Source organism: Rhopilema esculentum, chromosome 8 (genome assembly GCF_057945365.1).
Source record: "Rhopilema esculentum isolate cy_ngs chromosome 8, ASM5794536v1, whole genome shotgun sequence".
Taxonomy (NCBI): domain Eukaryota; kingdom Metazoa; phylum Cnidaria; class Scyphozoa; order Rhizostomeae; family Rhizostomatidae; genus Rhopilema; species Rhopilema esculentum.
Window position 1 is genome coordinate 11,701,922 of NC_142822.1, and position 22,491 is coordinate 11,724,412.

Here is a 22,491-nt window from a genome sequence, read left to right on the forward strand (position 1 = left end):
ACCGTCAGATTTTCAGAATTTAGTTTTAGTCTTCAGTCATTGAAATAAGGCAATCGTGTTTACCGCAATCTTTTTTTTTCCTCCTTAAAGATAATACATTATGCTCTCTTTACACAATAAACACAGGACCGAACTTGGTCGATCTCACACACCATGCTACGATCTAATTCAGTATAGAAGAAATTCAAAGACCATCCTAGACCGTAAACAGTATGATTTTTAGGCATGTCGCCCGTGCCGCACAAATATGCAGGGCTCTTTGTTATGCAAATATTTTACCAAATCTCTCCAATCAAAATTCAAGTTATCACATATTTGTGCGGCACGAAAAGTCTGTAAACACTATGTTAGATTACTGCGCCGCACAACTGCTGGCAAGAGAAGAAAGTGGAAGAGGTTGTAAGTTGTGAAAGGGAGGAGTCCCAATTTTCTTTATCTATACAGAAGAGGTGCACAGGAAGTGTACACTTCTGAATCTCAATATTTGAAAATTTGGAAAACCTTTTAAAGGGAAAAATGTTTGACTGAACAATTTGAACGTTTCAGGGCCCCAGTCCTAATTGCTCTGGTTCGGGGGGGGGGGGGCTGGGCCCCCATCATGGCTCCGCCCTTGACCATTAGGGAGGCCCTATAGACCGCCTGCTGGGCAGTGTTAATGTGCGACCGTCAACTTTTATTCTGTATCCGCCCATGGAGCAGCGTAATCCGTTGTTCATTAGACCTATTGTTCAAATTAGCCAATCATTGAGGGGACAGACTGCCTTTAATGAACGGGAACACCGAAATTACTTTGTGAATATGTAAAATCATCTTTATCTTAATCACAGAACCAAAGCACAAAGTATGCCAATCTTTTTGCGTGTCTGTATTAGTTTTATTGGCTCATCAAAGGGCAAACACTCTTTAGCATACACCGCTATCAGTGGGTTTAAGGACAACACAACGCTAAAAACAATCTTGGTCGTGCAGCCAGAAACCTCCTTTCATGGTTTGCCATTTTATCGTGTCTACAACACGGCTAAATGTTTTTGAATACAGCGATTTCAAAATCTTCATGATGATATCCTAAATAGGGCACAATCCATTTTTTTCTCACCACGTGTCAGACATTACATATTGTTTTAGTTTTATATCTTAATAATTTTCATTTTTACGACAGTCTTAATTCAGTTTTACGACACTTCATTGCTAGAAGAAGGAGGTTTCACGAGCTAACTCTGAATAATAATAGAGCCTTATTCTTTTGGACCCTTACTCTTTCTGATGTTTTATGCTCTGAGGAGTGTCAGACGAAAAAGCTTTTAGCCAATATGTCGTAAAATGTTTGCTTCTTTCAAAGCCATTTTTAATAATTATAGAGTAATATCAATTTCTCTTTCAATTACAAGAGAATAAGATCCAAGGGCATCTCCTGAGTTGACTAACCGTAACAAACAGAACTGCAAAATAGTTCTGAATAAAAGCAAATTAAAAATTTCGAACAACATCTTATGCAAAAGAAAATCGGTTGCGATTAGCAAAGACTTGAACCGAATGCAAAAAAAACCAACAAGGTTGCCATGTTTATATCAGGACAAAATCCCGAGGACAGAATCGCATTGCATGCTTTAGCTTGGGTGCAAATTGACAAACGATTAAATTACAAACAAGTGGCTAAAAAATTCAAAATTGTCCACTGCATCAGATTTTACATGAAAATAAAGCTATGTGTTCAAGAATCGTTTCGAAATTCAATTACTGGATTGCTTTCCTAGGAAGGGCAGCAATCACAATATGAAAAATTTGCTTATAATCATGTTTGCAAGTCCTTTATATACAATGTCAACGAGACTACAATTTCAATAAAATTACACATTTGTTAATTCAATGACTATCAACAAAAACTATTTGGATATAAAAAGCTGAAAAAATGAAGGCAAATTCAACGGCATTCTGTAAATGTCAAGTCTGCCATGGTCGAGCATGAATTCGGTAGAAGTATGTTCCAACTGGCAACTTGAATCTGTTCTGCACCTACGAAAGGCAACATGAAACATAACATAAGCTATAACATATAAAAGATCAAATGACGTATGATTTAGAAAATACTTTTTATAATGGAAAACGAATGTTATTGCAGTCTTCGGTAGAAAAGAACACAAGAAAGCAAGGAATTACTTTTTTGGCAACACAGTAATCTTGATCAGTTATATATGCAAGGAGCCATTCCCTGAAATGAAAACAAAACACCAAGGATAAGATGAGAATCCAATCAGCAATGCCATAACAACTACGGCATTGAGCAGGAGCATTCGTTACAGCCTATATGTTTGGCGTAGAGCGTTTGAAGATCGATTGCATATGGATACAATGTGTGTTATATATATAAACATACAAAGTAATATAACAAGCCTACGAAAACAAGGACACATATAATCGTAAACAGGCTAGGAAATCGTCGACGACAGCCTCTTTTGCACCCCTATAAATCCTGGAAAAAGTTTACGTAACGCGCAACTATCGTCGAATTTCGAATGTTAAGCACAGATTAAGGGGAAACGAAAACAAAAATGAAAGAACAAAGTAAGAAATGCTTCGAATACCAAATTAAGACTTCACTGTACACATAATTGTTATTGAATACAAAAAGCGTTAACGTTTTTCCTTGAATAAAAGTCCAGTTTTCTAGGTATAGACACAAGATGCCCACGCGAATTTAATACTGCACTCTGTAAAGTTTATAGCAACATCACTTTTGCGCAGAAACAGCACCATCTCTTAAAAGTAAAGGTGTGCTTGAAGAGTATAAAAAATGTACAGAAGGAGCATTTCTAGAGTAAAACAAAAGCTGTCTCCACGAAATATGAATTGTCCAGCCGATACACGATTTCTTTGACCTATGGTGAGGCAGAAAGATAAACGATGCATAAAAACATTATGAAAGTAAAAAATTGAAAACATACCTCAGCTGAGAAGGATCGTCTACAACGGAATATAAACGAGGTTCAGTAACGAATTATGAAATATGAGCGAGGTTCAGTTGCGGAATTATGGTTGGTTTAGTAACGAAATACTAATTTATTCAAAAAGAAAACATTCACGCTGGCATTTCATATTAAGAAATATCTAACATTACTGAACATGAAATATATCAACGTCGAAAAACAATAAGAAAAAAAATTGGCTGAACAAGGACAAAGCGTCTTCACTTTATCAACTTCTGGAAGGCAAACAACTCATGACACAAAAGATTGAAGGAGAACAGCGAATTTACATCATTCAGATATAACTGAATAAAACGACTTGCAGAAGTAGCCAAATAAGAATATACGGATGAAAGACTTCATCTGATTGTGACCAAAATAAAAAGAAGATTTAAGTCAACATGGGAAACCAACAAAGTGAGATTAGTTTACATATTTTGTGATAGAGCCAAATGCCGCGAGCAATCTGAAACAAGAAATTCGTATGAGCTGAAGCAGTAATGAAGGAGAGAGCAGTAAAAAAATCATAGGAAACCTGTGGTTAGTTTGAGAAGACTCTTTGAATCGGGATGAAGGAAGTACTTGGTGTCTTCGGTAGTAAGTACAACGTAATTGGATCTTTGCTCATCATAACACAGAATAACAAGGTCGTCCACTTTGAACCTAGGTTTGAGAAAAAGTAGCTATTAAAACAACAGTTCTGGCAGAACCTAGCTTTTAAAAAGGTATATTACAGTAGAAAAAGCATTTGTGCCATAAGTAATTACTAGAAGGTCGGCTGGGAGCACGCTAACAAACAATTTTTCACGTAAGAACGCCCCAGAACAAAAACAAATAAGTTTATTCCGCTGCAAAAACGAAAATAGCAGGCATTCAATGTCAGATTGCCATCATATGCAGATAAATAGTTTATGATTTTGTTGCTGCAAGACAAAAAAGAACGTGAAAGTACGGTGCATTTGTGGCTACATACTGGCGAAAGCAGATTTTTTCTTGCTTGTCTGAATCGGGTGAATGCAGCAGAAACACTTGCAGTTTGTTCTGTGAAGCAAAAACGAATCGTTATGTGTTATTGCAGATTCAGGATCATCGCAAAATAAATTAAACTTATTGATATAAAAGAAAGAAATTTGCTGAATATTCGGGAGTAATTATAAAAAGTCATCTACGTACATACAGACCATAGAATCTTGGAACTGACCCCAAGCACGCTATATCCTAGAACCTCGTCCAAGGTTTATAACCAGGATACCACTTGATACATAGCCACGAGACCACGTGACAAATATTACTTTTTAAAACTTAATTATCACGTTAATAGAGATAATTTCGATATGTAGGGATAACTTCACGTTCTAGTCACAGAAAGTACCTTACTGGCTATCTTTTCGTACTTAACAAAAACATTGAAATGTGTATTGAAAAGCTAAGATATATTCTTAACAGCTAGTTAAAGGAGTATTGTACATGTATTGCATTTCTCAGAGATAAATATCGGATAGTTGGATTGGCTGGTTGGGCAAAGAGAAGCAATTTTGAGCTAAGTTCTCAAAAAGTTGGTTAATAACTTCCGACATTTTGACAGCCTAAGAGGCATGCACAAGCCGCATGAACCACTGTGTGTTCCTGCATTTGATTGATCTAACGAAATACACCTTGCAAATTTAGACAAAGATAACTTACTACTTTCTCTTTCAAAGAAATGACTTCTTTATCTCGATCCTGAACCATCTGAAAAGATTCAGTTCATTAGAACCCCGTTTAAACGATGCTACATTTCACCCAAATTCACTCAACATCCATCAAATATATCTCGCACACAAATGTAGATATGTTCAAACTTTCCAGCATTTTGCTTAACAGTTTACCAATAATTTCTGGTTGCACTTCAATCAGAATTAAACAGAGCAGATGGCCTAGCATTTCCCCACGATGACCCAACTCGTATGTTCAGTTTCCTGAATACAACTTCACCTGACCTTGCCTTCTAGGTAGATAAGGTGTCAATTGAGTTTACAAAACCTCGTTCTTGTTCTTCCTACTTCATTTCCACTGTAACATTATTCTTTCTAAACTTTTAAAGCCAGGCAATTTGATTCCGTTCCGGAATAGCAACAAACAACGATAGAAAACAGCGAGAAAATGGGCACCAAAAATAATGCTACGGGATTCGTTTGCGCGCAGCCAGCAATGTTGGCTGAGTTGTTCAAATGAACTAGGGCACAACTTTATGTTTAGATAAAACAATAATTCACTCAATATTTCATTAAGGACCCAGCATTTTGAACTAGTGCAAATTACACAAACATTTGAAAGGCCTAGCATGGAGTTTAAATGACCGAATGTTGGGTGAAATGTAGGATCATTTGAACGGGGCTTAAAATTCTCACTTTTGTTAACAACTTTTTGAAATTGAGGATATTTGTTTTGCTTCGAGGCACTCTGTCTCCTATTGTTTTCAATACTTTTTTCTGATATAAAATCCATATTCAGTTGAGGGTTGACGAATAACAATCGATTGTTGTCAATCAAAGACCACGTCGGCTGTTTCAAACCTCATGATCATATCAGCCAATCGCTGAAGAGACGAGCTGTCTTTAAAGCTGTTTCGGCCAAATGACTTTACAGATAAAATTTCAGCGCTTTACTTACATTGTACTGAAGCAAATCTGTGATTAAGCTGAAAGAAAAAGACATAAAGTGGCAAATGCTGGATGGAAGATTACCTTTCTGAGTTGCAAAAGTTCATCATCAGGACCAGATTCACCTTTGATGGAACAGACAAGTTATCAAAAAGGAGTGAAAGTGTTTAAAACATACTTCTTTGAATCCCAAAGACAGGTTCACTAGCTGGGTTTCTTTAAAATCTAAGAGCCCCTGTTTAATCTGTACCGGCTAGGTCAGTGCTTAATTTGGAATAGCAAGGGAATTCTTGAAACGAATATGATGTTTGGGTTGAAATGATGAATATAATTACTAAATTTAGAAATAGCTGTCGATGACAACCTGAAGCTACAAGCAAACGAAACCTGCAAACAATAAGTTCCCCTTGACTGTACGGATGTTTTTACTTTGATGGAGACTGCATCTACGAAAATGGAAACGTCACAAAAGTAATCTCATCCCAGAATAATAAGCAAATTGAAAACGGCAAAGGAGAGTTTCTGTGAAGAGAATCCAGAACTCCGTCTTGTAGTCAGGTTGCAAAATGGGGCCTCGTTCGGAATTCGGTAAAACTGTAATGCGCTTCATAGTTTGAGCTAAGGAAAAGGCCTGCACATTACCTTTCGTGTTCTGTTCATCTTTCAGTTTTTGGTTTTCCTAATCGAAAGGAATGAAATAAAACTTTATTTAATACGTTTCATGGAGGAAAAAAAGTATTAATAAGTTAGAAAAAACACGAAAAATCTTGAAACATCTGGAAATATGGATGCGTACCGCTTCGAGATCTTTTAATTTTTGCAGGAGTTTCTCCCATTCTAAAGCATCGATGCCTTCTCTGAAAGAAAAAAGAAATGGCTTGAATAGATCCCACTGGTGTGAGCAGTGAGTAGTGATGGAAAGATATGTAGAAACATAGATAGATGCAAATATTTACAAACACAGCATATATTGTACACATGTTTTCTTATCATACTCTGTTTTTACTTATACTAAACTCCAAATGGAAAAATGCCTAACCTGAATATATCAAATCAAAACCAGAACACGTTTTTCCAAAATATGGGGATGTAATAAAATTATCGAAAACTGTTCAAAAATAAAAATAATGTCCACTCAATAGACATTGTATTGAGAGTTTGAAATAAACCAGGCAAGAAGTGAAAAAGCAAACACACAACGAAGATAAATCTTACTCAATTGAAGATGTTTTTGACAAAGACTGTTGTTTTTCGAATTCTTCAGCAAACTTCTGCTTTTCAACCTCACATGATAAGATAATTGACGATTTTTCTTTTTCTAATTCGGCTTTTAATTCCAATTTTTCTTTTTCAGCGTCTTCCTTAAGGGTATTTCGTTGTCTTTTGAAATCTTCAACCAGTTTCAAAGTCTCTGAACAAGATTTTTCTTTTAAGAAAGTCTTTTCCTTTTCAAAATTTTCAAATAAAGCAGATTTTTCCTTTTCAAATTCATTTTTTAGATCTATTAACTTGACATTACACATTTTATCGCATTTTTCCATTTCAATTTCAATCTGCCTTTCAAAATTTCCTCTTTCTTCTTCTAATATTCTCGACCATTCTTTATTTTCCCTGTCTCTTTCCAACTGACATTTTCGAACTGTTTCTTCAAAATAACTTTTCCTTTCTAAAAACTGCTTATTTAGCTCATCGTTTCGCAGTTCTAGATCTTTATATTTCGAACTAATTTCTTTATTGGCACTTTTATACCAAAGATTTTCATCTTCTAATGTTTTAAGTTGTTCATCTTTTTGTATCATTTCACTTTTTTGCATCTCAATTTCTTCTTTCAAAACTTTCAGAAGGCTCTCGTGCTCCTCCTTCGCTGCGTTCAATGCAAGATTCAAAGCTTTCTCGTGTTCTTCCTTTGCTGTACCTATTGAGAGCTGTAAATTCTTTTCATGTTCTTCCTTCGCAGCGTTCAATGCTGCTCGCAGGGCATTTTCATGTTTGTCCTTCGCAGCGTTTAATGCGACATTCAGTGCCTTTTCATGTTCCTCCTTCTCAGCGTTCATTGCCGCTGTCAGTGTCTTTTCATGTTCCTCCTTCGCAATGTTCACAGCCAGCTCTAAAGCTTTCGCATTTTCATGACCCAATGATAAATTCAAAGTCTGTGCTTTTTCAAGAGCCTTTGTAGTGTCTTCTTCAAAATCTATTTTATCTTTTATAAGAGACTCTATTGTTTCTCTAAAATCTTCCTCCTTTTTCTTCCATTCTTTCGTCATATCTTCAATTTTGTTCATTTCGAGATCTCTTTGGTGATTCAAAGTCTTGCTTTGTTTTTTTGCTTCATCCAAGTCCATTTTCAATTGTTCTATTGTCTTTTCGTATTCCTTCTCAATGTGTGCAATTAAAACTTTCTTTTCCTCCTCCCTCATTTCCTCTTGCCTCCTTCTTGATTGACTGTGTTCATCTTTTAACTCAGCAATAGATTTACCTTTTCCTACTAGCTCCCCCAAAATCTTCACATCATTTCTACAGCACTGTTTTTCATGAGGTGACCAATTATCTGAAGTTTCCATTTTCTCCCGTGACTGCTCAAGCTTATATGAAACAATAGACAATAATTTTGCTATAGCGATCTCTAGTTCCCTCGTCGGAGCGGTACTCTTTATGTTTTCCAAAAGCATAAAAATTTCCCTAGCACCATCTAAAACATGAATGCAATCCATATGCACAGCACTTCTATCATCATCCATGACGGGACAATCAACGGATTGCTCAGTTTTATCTGTTACGTTCTTGTCATCTTCTCGGTCATGTGTACCATCGACAAACTCCTGGCTTCTGTATAACCAGTCCTCCTTGGGGATCTTAGTGGATGCCTCTTCAATCAAATATTCCTTGGTTTGTCTCTCAAGCACTTGTCTCTCAGGCACATGTCTCTCTGTGACCTCCGACAGTTCCAACACACCCACGGTCTCTTCTGGATACTCCGACGCCCCGTCATCTAAGCCTTCTGCTGATCTAAACAAAGAATCGCTAATTTCTGAGCTCTGACTACTCTGTAGGCCTTCCAGTTCACTTGGAAGAGTCTTAAGCGACGATGGCTCGAAATCCCCAACGGGAATCTCCATTCCAATATCATCTAACTTCCAATCAATTTGCTTTTGTGCGATATCAATAGGCATATCCTCTTGGGATATCTCTTTATGCAACTGACTGACTGTCATCTTAGAAATTCCGTGATTCCCCGTCAGTTCCCTTAATCGCAAGGTCTCCACAAGTTTTGGGTTTGAATTCGGGTCACACAGTTTAGTTAGATTGGTCTGCGACAATCTTTCGCGAACGCACAAGCTTTCCTCAAGGGAATCGCCCAAACTGAGCTCCACCAGCAACTCAGGAACTTTACTTTGCAATAAACGAATGTCATTCACATCAATATCAGGAAGCATTTCGTCGAATATGCTTGGCGGAGACTCCTGAAAATGAAGCGCAACTTTTAAGCATATGATACAAATATGATTAAGCATATGCTAAGTAAATCTTATTGTGTATATATGCAAAAAAGTGTACTATTTTAGTACATATGCAAATATTTTGATATAAGCCAATGAGGTGAAAAATGGCGTGCAAAGACAGTAAAACGAAGTGAAACAGCATTGATCTAAACAGTTACAAACTTGAACTGTATAAAGGCAGATTAGGTAAGCAACTGCAAGTAAACGTGGACATGTAAGGTAAGCAGTGAATGCATCAACAACAGACTTACAGCGAATTGAGACGGAATGTCTTCGAGACCACTGAACAAGCTGTGCAAAAAGTGATTCCCTGTTGAAATGATTAAACACCGTCAGCAAAATTCAGTTATTTTGAAGGTCTTTCAATCAAAGTATTGGATATCTGGGAGTGACGCACTGCGGGGGTGCACGGTAGATCGCTCGCCTCGCTGAAGGAGTAAGAAGGGGATTGCAAACATGATTTATATTGTTCAAAATTGGTCCCAAAGGTTAGCAGCGAACAAAAAGATCTGCCTTCAAGTACTTGTCTATTGACAAAAAACATGAACTAAGTTAATTTACTTACTCGGGAATGAAATACCAATGCAACATAAAGGGCATAAAGCTCCCTCAGAAAAACTGCCATAGACATCAGAAAGGTCAGTCATGAGGCTACGTTCCCACATCACCGAGAGCGAGTTGGGCCGTTGGTGCATCGGCGCTAATCGCTCAACCTACGATATAGGGGTTACTAAGGGAAGTTACACAATAACCCCCAAACATGATTGATAATTGGGAGGGAATGGACAGGAAAAGCCTCTTTTCCCCACTAATAGCCGATGCACCAGTCCTACCTAATAGCATCAGAAACCTCTAAGAAGCATAAAAGATGCCTAAAGGTATGAGAGGTTTTAACGATGCCATAAAAGAAACTCAACATGCAAAGTTATACTGAAAAGGCGTTTAGCATAAAGAAACAAATTGAGGGAGGGAGGGCTGGGAAAATACAATAAAACAGCCTAGTTGTATTGTGGCTTCACCAAGGAAGATGAGACCCACGCTATGCCAAAACCTTAAATACCCCTAGATTAACCAAGGAAATGAAAACGCCACGAAACACACATCTTACCCTAGTTATACAATCAAATTCACAGGAGGCCGAAAGACTCCCTGCATTGCCCATAAACTAGTAGAGCAGATACAAGAAAAACGCGAGGAAGCGTGGCACAAGAAAACATAACGAAATAGTATTAACAACAATCTCATGCGATTTAGTTAACGCTCAAAAGCCCCTCGTGAAATTAACTCTGATTAAATTTCATTTAATCATCATTTAAAAAGTAAATGGCACTTTTGATCAATGTTTCGAACTGAATGTTACTACCAACGAACTGATGATTGACTCAAATAACTAGGTTTTGGGTTGGCGCCTTAAACAGCCAAGTTTTTACTGTTCTTGCATTCTGCAAATGTATGGGTCAGAAATTTGTAACACTATGGTTTGCTAACTCTAATGTTTCAAAAATCTTCTCTGCATTACAAACCCTTTAAAAAAGCATTGGGCACTCACCAAAGACCTTCGCAAAGTTGTCTCTCTTCTCGATCTCCTCTGACCGCGTCCCTGAAGAGCTCAATGAGACATTTCTTCCCCACTTTTGTAAAAAGAATAAAACAACAACTGTATTAATTTCATAAATTCCTGATTAAATTTTCAAGTGAATTTTTGTTATGATGATCACAATCTACCCATTTTGCGCAAACCAAATAGGCCATGCCAACAGATAAAACTGCAATCTCTTTACACTCTTTCGATTTTGATCAACATAGCTAATAAATAAAAAATTGTGAAGAAATGTCTACACTGGCATAAAAAGCTGTAGAACAAAAAATAAAATGTCTTAGCTCTTTTAAAGCTAGAAAAACGCTTTTCTTGGATATATTCAGTGATTTTTACATACTTGTGCTACTACATGTGTTTGACGTATACAAGGATTAGATACACCCTTATTAGACAAAGAGGGGCAAAATTTCCAAAAACTAACTTGGCATCCCCACTGGTGGAAAAAACGTTCACGCAAACTTTATTTTGTGTAAGCAAGAAAATTCACTTTGGCTAAAAGAAATCTTGGTCCGTTACCTCGAGAAACTGTGCTGAGAAGCTCTTTCTGCGCAGAATTTCCAAAACTGCTAACACATACATCCTTGGAGCCTCAAAAACTTGCTCTAGCACCTCCAGTCTAAAACAAATGGCCAAAATCAACAATAATCTTTAAAGGGCCATAAACAATAATCTTTAAAGGGCTATAAACAATAATTTTTAAAGGGCCATAAATAACAATCTTTAAAGGGCCATAAATAATAATCTTTAAAGGGCCATAAATAGTAATCTTTAAAGGAACATAAACAATAATCTTCAAAGGGCCATAAATAATAATCTTTAAAGGGCCATAAATAATAATCTTTAAAGGGCCATAAACAATAATCTTTAAAGGACCATAAACAAAAATTTTTAAAGGGCCATAAACAATAATCTTTAAAGGGCCATAAATAAAAATCTTTAAAGGACCATAAACAATAATCTTTGAAGGGCCATAAACAAAAATTTTTAAAGGGCCATAAACAATAATCTTTAAAGGGCCATAAATAAAAATCTTTAAAGGACCATAAACAATAATCTTTGAAGGGCCATAAATAAAAATCTTTAAAGGGCCATAAATAAAAATCTTTAAAGGGCCATAAATAACAATCTTTAAAGGGCCATAAATAACAATCTTTAAAGGGCCATAAATAGTAATCTTTAAAGGACCATAAACAATAATCTTCAAAGGGCCATAAATAATAATCTTTAAAGGGCCATAAATAATAATCTTTAAAGGGCCATAAACAATAATCTTTAAAGGACCATAAACAAAAATTTTTAAAGGGCCATAAACAATAATCTTTAAAGGGCCATAAATAAAAATCTTTAAAGGACCATAAACAATAATCTTTGAAGGGCCATAAATAAAAATCTTTAAAAGGCCATAAATAAAAGTCTTTAAAGGGCCATAAATAAAAATCTTTAAAGGGCCATAAATAATAATCTTCAAAGGGCCATAGATAATAATTTTTAAAGGGCCATAAATAACAATCTTTAAAGGGGCATAAACAATAATCTTTAAAGGGGCATAAATAATAATCTTTAAAGGGCCATAAATAACAATCTTTAAAGGGCCATAAATAACAATCTTTAAAGGGCCATAAATAACAATCTCTAAAGGGCCATAAATAACAATCTTTAAAGGGCTATAAATAATAATCTTTTAAGGGCCATAAATAACAATCTTTAAAGGGCCATAAACAATAATCTTTAAAGGGCCATAAACAATAATCTTTAAAGGGCCATAAATAATAATCTTTAAAGGGGCATAAATAATAATCTTTAAAGGGCCATAAATAACAATCTTTAAAGGGCCATAAATAACAATCTTTAAAGGGCCATAAATAACAATCTCTAAAGGGCCATAAATAATAATCTTTAAAGGGCCATAAATAATAATCTTTAAAGGGCCATAAATAATTATCTTTAAAGGACCATCAATAATAATCTTTAAAGGGCCATAAATAATAATCTTTAAAGGGCCATAAATAATTATCTTTAAAGGGCCATCAATAATAATCTTTAAAGGGCCATAAAAATAATCTTTGAAGGGCCATAAATAATCATCTTTAAAGGGCCATAAATAACAATCTTTAAAGGGCCATAAATAATCATCTTTAAAGGGCAATCAATTGAGATCTTTACATCTGATCAAACGCACCTTCGGTTCATTTTTCTTAGACTCTCGTGGAAAACCAACAGTTTGCTATCATAGTTGCAAATCGAATGCTCCACGAACATGACCCATCTGAAAAGCAAAGCTACAGTTACAACAGAATCATGTGCAATGCAACAATGAATTCAGCGATAAGGCATGCAAACTGTATGTGCAATTCACTTGGCATTCCTAGAATAGACTACGAGAAGACCAGCCGGTGTACCTACCTTAGTCGTGCATGCAGATTGGTAGACAACTCGTCTTTCGCTCTAGTACACAACGTACAAATATCCCTAAAGAGAAACAAAATCATTATATATATATTTTGCAACAGAATACCAATAATAATAAAAACATTCACCGTTATATTGCCGAATGTTGTTTGATTTATCAATACTATATTGTTCAATATAATAATTTACATGGTTCCTTTTCATTAAATGAGTTTTTCGAGTGAGTAATCAAAGACACTCGCAATTCGATTCAGTTTAAGTGGCTATACAGAGCTGTGATTAGAAAGAAAATTAAAATGATAGCAGCCCTAATGGCGCGCCGCATTCAGTACTTGAAGAGCAATTGTTGGTTGCAGAAAATCTGTCAAGCAGATTCACCGAAGTTAAGACAAACGTGAACAGATTCTAATGAAGCAGAAAAAGGAGAGAAATTTATATACAAAACAATAGCTGCGAGAAGATCGCTTTAAGACATGGGTAGTGACGAAAATTCTGGCAGAATCGAGTTATGTTCATTTGCCATTTATGAAAAACGAAAGGCAGTGATAACCAAAATGATTAGACTTAAGAAATTTAGAAGGTCGTTTATCGGCCGCAAAAGGAAATTTATTACCTCAACTGTCGCTGATTTTTTGCCATCACAATCAGCTGTTTTCGATGGCTGATACACAGGTCAGGAAGAACAGATGCGTCACCAATATACTCCGCTCTTTTTTGGTTTTGCTTGAATCCCTTTAGTAGAATAAGGAAAAACCATGAATATTTTTATATCTTGCCCATCAATAAAGGTGCACAAAGATGCGGAAAATCAACAAGGTACCAATCAGATCGGAAATGGCACCGAAAAGCGGATACTTGACTGAAGTAAACATTTTTGCCTGACCATCTTCAGCGAAAGTTTTATTTCATGATTATTATTGTCGATAAAGATAATGTTGTTCTTCCAGGATATCGTAATAAAAATTTCAGCTCCTTATTTTTAGCTTTTGCTTGAATAAAAATAGCCTAGAAAGGTCCCCGACATTTCGGGGAATATTATTCAAACACTTCAGAGCCGAAAAGTGAAAACCTTCCGATGTATATTCTAAACCGTACCATAGAGTGTGATAAGCCATGCAGTTCCTTGCTCTGTAATATGAATTCGTGACTCTTTGCTGGTACACATTTATTGGTATTTCTGGCAAAAAAGTCTACGGATATCTGTACTCAGGCGTAGATAAAAAAATGCGAGAGGAGGAATTTTACGTTCAGCACGATACCCTGGTCCATATTGTAGGGAGAGTCAATGGAAAAGAAATCTTTGGCTTACATGCTAAATTTCCACTATATCGTACCGTTTTGTAGTACAAAAGAGACAATTAAGCGACAAAAAACCTACTTGAGCCATGTCTGCCTGCTCTTGAACGAGCTGCTGTGCAACTAATAACCTTTGCTGTAAGCTTGATAATCTGTCGTCCAATCCTTTTATTTCTTTCATGCCTTTATTTTCACTACATTCTGTAACATGAAAAACAGGGTAATCATGTCAACAAACAAATGTTGTCTTGTGATCACATTAGGCTTGAAACTCGGAGTTGCAACTGAGAATTTTCCTGTTCTATTCACAAAATGTGTGTACAGCTCTGTCAATACAGCATCAGGCACATTATGACAGAGCGGTAAACAGTAATTTCGATAACAGACGAACAAAGATATGCATCAAACTTTTTTAACAAATGCAACAGCCAAATATTATCTATTTAACAAGAAAAAAACTTAATGATTAATTTATTCAAAAGAAAAGCATGATATATGCAACAAAAGAAAAGATAGCAAAACGAACCTAAAACCTTGTGTGCTTCATTCATCAATGTCTCCAAGATTTGGGTATCAAACTAAAAAAAGAATAAACTTGTTATGACAAAATAAATATTATTGTTTTTTAAGAATATAGGATATGTTTATCTGGTTTTTATTGAGTTTCAGTTTGGAAGATCAGCAATGCTGCTGAAGTGCAACCCTTTTTTAAAATTCCAAATGAAATGAAAACAACTACCCAACAATGTTTTTAGAGCAACACAAAGTTATGATTCAGTTCAAATTACCTGGTACAAAATCTCCTTGCATTGCCCTACCAGTGTCTCTAATGATGTATTTTGCTCCTATAAAAGAAAGCTTTCAATAATCATCAACATTGCGGAAGATATTCACGACACAATACCAGACTTGATGTATAACAAAACTGTAGAATACCATAAAGAGATATCAATGAAAGTAGTCAAAGTCTCCAGTAAAATGAAGTCAAGGACTTGCCTTACTGTTTATCCAATCAAGCAGGCAAAGTTCTTTTGAAGCAAAAATTGCTGAACTTTTTGTTAAGCAAGACAGCACAGGAATTCTGCTTAAGAGTGATATGACGTCATCAAACCTAGAAACAGAAGCAACCACTGGGTATATCACTTGAAGTGGTCATTGCAATCATGGTCATGGCGATCACAATGATTCAAAGAAAAATCAACAATTAATTATAATCAATCGAAAATTACAATCAATTAATAACAAAAATTGTTTATTTTAAAACTCACTTGTCAAGCATATCAAGGTATTGCTCACGAGTTGACAAAAATTTGTGATACTGATCTTGGAACACTTTGGCATGTTTGTTCAATGCCCTAGAAGAAAAATGCATCAATCTTACAAATACAAATACAAGAGATAATGACAAAATGAAACAACTAGAATAACTTTTCTACAATTTTTAACTTCAAGCACAAAGTTACCTGGTGATATTTTCCAAATTTGAAACTACAGCTTGCCAGCCTTGTTGCTGTAGTTGCTGATTTGCAATAAACTTTTCACAGGTTTGGCCAAGTTCCCTTGCAGACAAATGAAATTCCTTGAAAACAAACACCAGATATCAGAAAGACATGCAAAGTTTTCTTGTGGGTGTTCACATGTGAATGAGAGTAGTTAAAAACACAATCAAAAGAAACTTTAGTTTCAATCAGGACAGGCAAGATCCAAATTTACAAGAAAAACTTAACGCGGTGAAATTCTAAGGAATTGGAATCTGTTTTCTCAAAAGACTGGCATCAATGATTTGATTTAACAAATTCTAAATCAGACTGAAAAAGCCACCGAATGCTACATTCCAGATGTTCAGAAGGTAAACAGAGCACAAAATTAGGGTTGCATTTGAATAATGAAAACATTAGCTTCCGAACGTTTCCCAAAAAAAACTCACAGATGCAAGTGATGCACGTGCCACTAAGGTTTCAATGCTTGGGGGCAACTGAAGGCATTTTTCAACTTGCTGCTCTAGTGAAAGCTCTAGGATGAAAAGAAGTGAGGAGAAAAATTTCAAACCAGTACTAGAGCACATTCCAGTCAAAGCAAAAATAAATCCTTAACAAAAATCACAAAAGTTATAAAATTTTCAGTTATTCATACCTGAAACTACAGGCGATGGAGATATTGGAGGCTGTGGACTCTCAATGGCAGACTTGCTGAATAGGAAAATGGGATTTGTTTCCTAAAAGACAATAGAAGATTGGTTGGTGAGTTATTTTGTCAAGAAAAACTCAACCAGGGTAAGCTTAATTAAGTCTAGTTTTATTAGCAATGACAACAACAAGGCTGAAAATGGAGTATGCAAGCTTAAAAAGAAGTTTTGGTAAGAACAATGAATGCAAATTGCATGTACAAAGGCAATAATAAGAATGGTATTAGATAAAAAGTTGCTTAATCAAACAGTCATCTGCATCTAGCGTTAGAAGGAAGCATTTGTAAGCTCCAACCTTCCAACAAATATTAAACAGCATTTTAAAGGAATGAAAGTGCAGAAAGTATATAACAAATCAAAAAACTTCTGCATAAAATTTATGAGATTTAATAGAAGATCTGAAAAATGTGTCCTTCATATCAAAATGAAATATCGCATATCCTTGAATTGGCCCCCTCCTCCAAAAAGCCCCCCTTGAATAAACCCCACACTAGAACTTCAAATTTTCAATAAGTCTCCCCCCCCTCGGATAAGCCCTCACTGATACCGTACATCATAATTTCATAAGCCCCACTTATACAGGCCCCCTTGAATAGGCTCCCATCCAAAAAAAAAAAATATAAAATAAGCCCCCAGTGGGCAAATTCAAGGAATTACTATAATGTTGAGAACATCATGAAGTTACAATCCTTGCTAAAAGTCCTTGGACAGTATTCCTTATTGTGTAGAATTTTTCTTTTGGGAAATTACAGTTTTACTTATACCTCTCTCCCAGATAACCAAAAATATTGCTGGTTGTAGAGTAGAATATCATAACTATCCAGCAGGAAAACTTGGACAAAACAAAAGTTAACAAACTGGACAAAAGCAGGCCTGGCTGTTTGAGGTGAGCCATAGCTCACGCTAGCCTCTGTGCTCCGCTTGCAACTTGAGACATGAACATGAAGGAAAAATTGCTCCCCCAAAATTTTCATTCATTTGCCCTTTTTGCGTGTAAGGTTTAATTGGTCTATTTCTGTAACATCCATTTCTCACCTGTCATTTTTTGTCTGGCCGGTGGTTTTTGTTATGGTAGTCACAAACTTCAATATATTTGGAAAAGGATAATTAAGCAAAACATAAGTTTGTAGAGCTTAGAACTTTTTAACCTTATGAAAACAAGCATATTATTGGTAGGAAAGTCAAAGAAATTGTCAACTGGGGGATACAATAAAAGAGCAGGTCCCTTCCAGCATTAAAAGCAGATGCGTTTGGAAGAGCAGACCTGGATGCTAATGACATGGGTCAAAAATTGGCTGCAGTTTACCCAGACTTTTAGCATCCTCTAGAAGTCAATACTTTTTTCTTTAGTATCTAGGTAATATAGCAACAAAAGATCTTCATCAATTTTCATTAATTTGATTAAAGTTGATGAAGTTGCAAAAGGTATTTGACTATTTAATATAATTTTCTCTAAGAAATAAATTCCAAAAAATTGTTTAATACATACTGTTCCAGCACTTTTGTAACTGGCTACTCTGCTTGTTGGGTTCAAGGGCTCACCATTGGCAATCATTAAAACTTGTTTACCAACTGGGATTTGAGTAAGAAGGAAAATTGCCTCCATCAATTTCCCTACACTTTGATAATGTAAAAAGGTTAATGGTAAGCAAATACGGATAGAATACATAAATGGACTGATTTTTATTGATCAGAAAAAGTGTTTGAACAAAAATATCCCTAATTTCAGAAATGCTGAAAGCTCACACAAAGCATATATGTTGCAGTGAAATTACTGAATTATTATGAAAACAAGAGATTCTTGTGCTTATTGAATCAAAGGAATACATGGAATCAAAGGTTTGACAAATTAAAGCTTTACACAGTCGGATACTTAAATTATATAAATTGAATTTGCCAAAAACTGATCACATAATCCAAGCAAATTGAATCACTGAAGATGGCAGTGTCAGCTTGTCAAATTTGGGTTTCAAAAAATCCAAACTGCTCGAGGATAATGTTCGAAGATAACACAACTCTTTGCATTCCGATTCAGCAAATTCCAAGTAAAAGCTCATTTCTGCTTCTTAAGAAATCTAATCTGCTAAGACCTCTCAAATTCAGGTTGATCATGAAATAAGATAAAATGCAATCATCTATAGCGTAGAAAGCTTGAAAAATAATTCTTAAAAAAGACAAATAAAATTATAAAAAAGTTACCTCTCAAGGGCCATTTCCATGTCAAAAGTGAACATGGTGCCTGTATCAACCAAAAAAACATGCAGTTTTAACATCTTGAAAAATTCCAGCAGCTCTCAGTATGAAACAAAGTAAGCCAGTCTTAGTTTGTCAGAACTTGCACAATTCTCATTATTTGTTCGGCTTGAAACATTTTACTGAGCTGCACTCCTGAAAAAAAACCAACGAAAATACATGTTTTCATGATTTCACAGCAATTTTTTTCTGAAAATACAATTACCTCCATCCAGTGGCAGAACAGGCATTGGTAAGCAATCCTCAGGGCATACAATCAAGTGTGGAATCCATATAGCAGGCCTTGCTCTAAGTAAAATGAAGGTGCTCTATAAAAAGAGCCCCTTAGAAACTCTAGGCGCTCTATTTCGCACCTCTAAGTAAATTTCCTCGAGAGCATCCTTCGAGAGCTTTAGGAGATCGAGAGCTTCATATCGAATGCTTCGGAAGAGTGTTAAATATGAAATTCAACGGTGATACCAGAAAGCACCATAATATAAAATAACAAAACATGCAACAAACACCATGTTAATATAAATATAGAAATATAATAAAACAAAGTCGCAAAATTGTTCAGATTTTTATAGATATGTAAGTTGCCATCATTGATGAGCTTTTATCAGTGTCAGTATCACTACTGTTATGTTCAGCTTCACATATTGCTTCATCAAAATGCATGGCTTAAAATCGAACATTTAACTTTGTTTCCTTTTTTCATGTTATCCATTCTATAAGAAATGCTAAAACATCTACTACTCGCAAAAGCAAATGAAAAATGAGAAGCAATGCGATAATTTGGACGGAAACATGATCGCTGATTTGCACAGGCGATTTTTAGTTATTAAAAAAACAGAAAATAATATATACTTCAATAGAAGATTAACGCTTGTTCAAAAATCAAATAAATCTGCCAGAGAATACGCTTGATGGCCTGTGTCCTTGATGGTTATTAGAGGGTTATTAGATGAAAAATGATATCGAAAACCCAACGTTGAATTTGCTGACTTTTTTCTAAAGGGGTAATCTTACGCAAACCATAATATTGCGATAATTTGCGCTCCAGGCGTGCACGCTCGATCAAGCACCTTTCCAGGCAAGGCCTAATATAGCTTACACCAGCTATATCTGGCATTGAAAAATGATTTCCCATTGTATTTCTATTGTTAAATGGCATATATCTGGCATGAGCTTTACATGGATTTCACCCTGTCATACATACAACTGATGGTCCACACAATTTTGGCCTTGATAAAGGCCTACCATTTGGAAACCGTATTAGGGTATATATTGTAAGGGATTCTGGGAAAGGCATACACTGAAAACCATTAGTTCATTCATAGAGTTGGCATTAAGAAGCAGATTTGAAGACAGAATGAGATTGTTTTTCACAGAAGTGCATAAATTGTTATTGTTTTTGTAAAATGGAAGCGGCAGTTGGCAAGCCGAGACATGACTTTCTCAAGTCAGGTTTTTACAGTCCTCCAATCAACACAGGTCAAATGAAATGAATTTTAGCAATAAACCTAGACAAGACATAATAACTATGAACTTTGTTCTGAAAGATACCAAGAATAAAACAAAACGGACCGGAGTTATTCTAAGAAAAAATCTCAACACCGCAAATTCAATGACTGGTACTTTTTTGTGAAACTTTTAACTCTACTTTTGAGAAAAATCCAAAAACAACAGTAGTATTAGAGCCACTGACCACAAAAATGAGTCAAGTCTTTCCTTTGACTTCAATGTTGTATTGGCATTGTAGACGGTAAATGTTGAGGGGATATAGAGGATGGTGTATTTTTACCCAATAAGGAAGCAAATGCTCAAAAAGCAGTAAAACTCGGCCGAATAACAGGGCACAACCAACTAGTAGAATCTATGCACATGAGTGGTGGGAATTGAGAAATGTTAAAAACCCTGTTAGACAAATAAACATGCAAAATGCACGATAGAATATGCCTGGATCCGGAACTGGTATTACAGCATTAAGATGTGTTCATCCTACGAATGCCACAATGTAGAACTGGTGTATTTGGTTATGCCTCTCAACATCAATAAACGTGTATATCCATATTTTATGGAAGCATCGACTAGGGTGCTAGCTGCAGTGCTACACTCGTGGGACATTAGGAGGCTTATAAGTGCATTAAAATAATCTTGAAAAAATCCATGTGAAGTAGAATCATCATTAGATCATTATCGGTACCACACAAAATCTGTACATACATGTACATTTTAATTCTACAGTGCTCAAAATGTGGAGCCTTTGTCCCAGGGGGGTTTACCTTCGAGGGAAACATAGGGTTGTGTCTTCCGCAGTAATTTTTCTTGACCCTCTTCTGAAAAAACTTCTGTAAACATGAAACCTTTCCTGGAATAAGAGCTTTAATTAAAAATTTGAGCTATAAGTGAAGAAAGCTATAGAATGGACAATGATTTAATTTTAATGACAAATCTGACCTTTTCTGGAAAAAGCATTTTTGGTGGGCATACCTCTGTGGAAAAAAGTATTTCAGCTAAAAGTTGACTCTATTGGCAGGAACATCCCCGGCTAGTCATTGTATTAAGTAAACCCTGGGAGCGCTTGTCGAAATGTCACTTTTATTCTGTGATAGAAGGAAAAAACTAGGAGAGAAAGGAAAAGGCAGCGTTGGAATCAAGAGGTGTACACGGATGCAGGAAATGTCAATCTGAGACGAACACGAACTGAACACTGAAAAATGAAGAGTCAAGATCAAAAGTAAAAATGTTTTGAGATTCAGGACATGCTGACTATTTACTATTTCTTCAGCTGTGTTATATTTTTTTGGGTCGAGATTCTTGTATGTAGTTTTAACAAACAATTTCCTATATTTTGCGAAAAAAATTTCCCAGAGGGTCGATTTTTTACAACACCACAAAATAAAAATCACAACATCACAAATAAAATTTACAACACCATAAAACGGTAACAAAACCACGTTAGAATAACCCCTGGAAACGAACACAGATTATTATGCCAGCCTTTACTTTATTACGTTTTAGACTTTCTGTTTAATCTTACAAGGAGCTTACGAACAGCTTACACGCAGGCCAAGAGATGGTCTGTAGTGAATCTAAACAAACCTTTCTCTCTGCTTTTAGAGCACCATATTACTGACACTTCCTTGTATCGTCCATATCATTAAAACAGCATTTTTTACGTGTTACTGGAGCTTCCAATTTCTGACATTTACGAAATCGCCGCATAGGAACGAGGCATATTCAACATGTTTTATTTTGAAATATTTGGAAATGTTATAGTACCGTAAATCTTCGAATTAGCCACTGATGTGGAATTAGCCCCCTAGGGGCTGACTTATTGACAACGTATAGTTCTCTAATAAGCACCCTAAAAACCAATAATGGATATGGGAATCTTTTTATGACAACGAGAAAGCGGATCCAAAGCAGATTCCGACGTGGGGCAGGCGAGAAAAGTAGTGGGGTTTAAAAAAGTGGGAGGGGCTAAAACCGAATAATAGTTAATTACTGGTAGTTAATTACTTAATATTTGACATCTTTGCAAAAAGTGGGGGAGGGGAGGCTTAAGCCCCCTCAGTCACCGTGGCGTAGGGGGCTGTGGGGAGGGGGGAAGAATCTATCAACTGAAAATATCTCAAATAAGGAGTATAGGCCAGTATAG

At 35.8% G+C, this 22,491-nt stretch overlaps 1 protein-coding gene across 8 annotated transcripts; it reads right to left on the reverse strand.

Annotated features, from left to right (window-relative positions):
* Nucleotides 1-58: 58 nt before the first annotated feature.
* On the reverse strand, nt 59-22,087 carry LOC135694958 (uncharacterized). 8 transcript variants are annotated; one of them, XM_065213860.2, is made up of 28 exons: nt 21,933-22,048; nt 21,113-21,198; nt 18,795-18,983; nt 18,085-18,214; nt 16,544-16,625; nt 16,338-16,423; nt 15,874-15,989; nt 15,679-15,765; nt 15,407-15,521; nt 15,199-15,255; nt 14,937-14,988; nt 14,493-14,611; nt 13,728-13,846; nt 13,109-13,174; nt 12,885-12,971; nt 11,222-11,321; nt 10,655-10,736; nt 9,357-9,415; nt 6,821-9,066; nt 6,402-6,462; nt 6,248-6,284; nt 5,690-5,730; nt 4,647-4,694; nt 3,937-4,004; nt 3,499-3,626; nt 2,943-2,961; nt 2,158-2,209; nt 59-2,013 (listed from the first exon to the last, which is right to left on the reverse strand). In XM_065213860.2, exons 3-28 carry the CDS (start codon nt 18,866-18,868, stop codon nt 1,942-1,944), a joined length of 4,203 nt encoding a protein of 1,400 aa, XP_065069932.2. In that variant the 5' UTR covers nt 18,869-18,983; nt 21,113-21,198; nt 21,933-22,048; the 3' UTR covers nt 59-1,941. The 8 variants fall into 8 exon arrangements, with proteins under 8 accessions (XP_065069932.2, XP_065069933.2, XP_065069931.2 ...); XM_065213861.2 differs by lacking the exon at nt 21,113-21,198 and adding an exon at nt 21,321-21,433 and having other exon boundaries at nt 21,933-22,047; XM_065213859.2 differs by lacking the exon at nt 21,113-21,198 and having other exon boundaries at nt 21,933-22,087.
* Between the last annotated feature and the right edge of the window lie 404 nt (nt 22,088-22,491).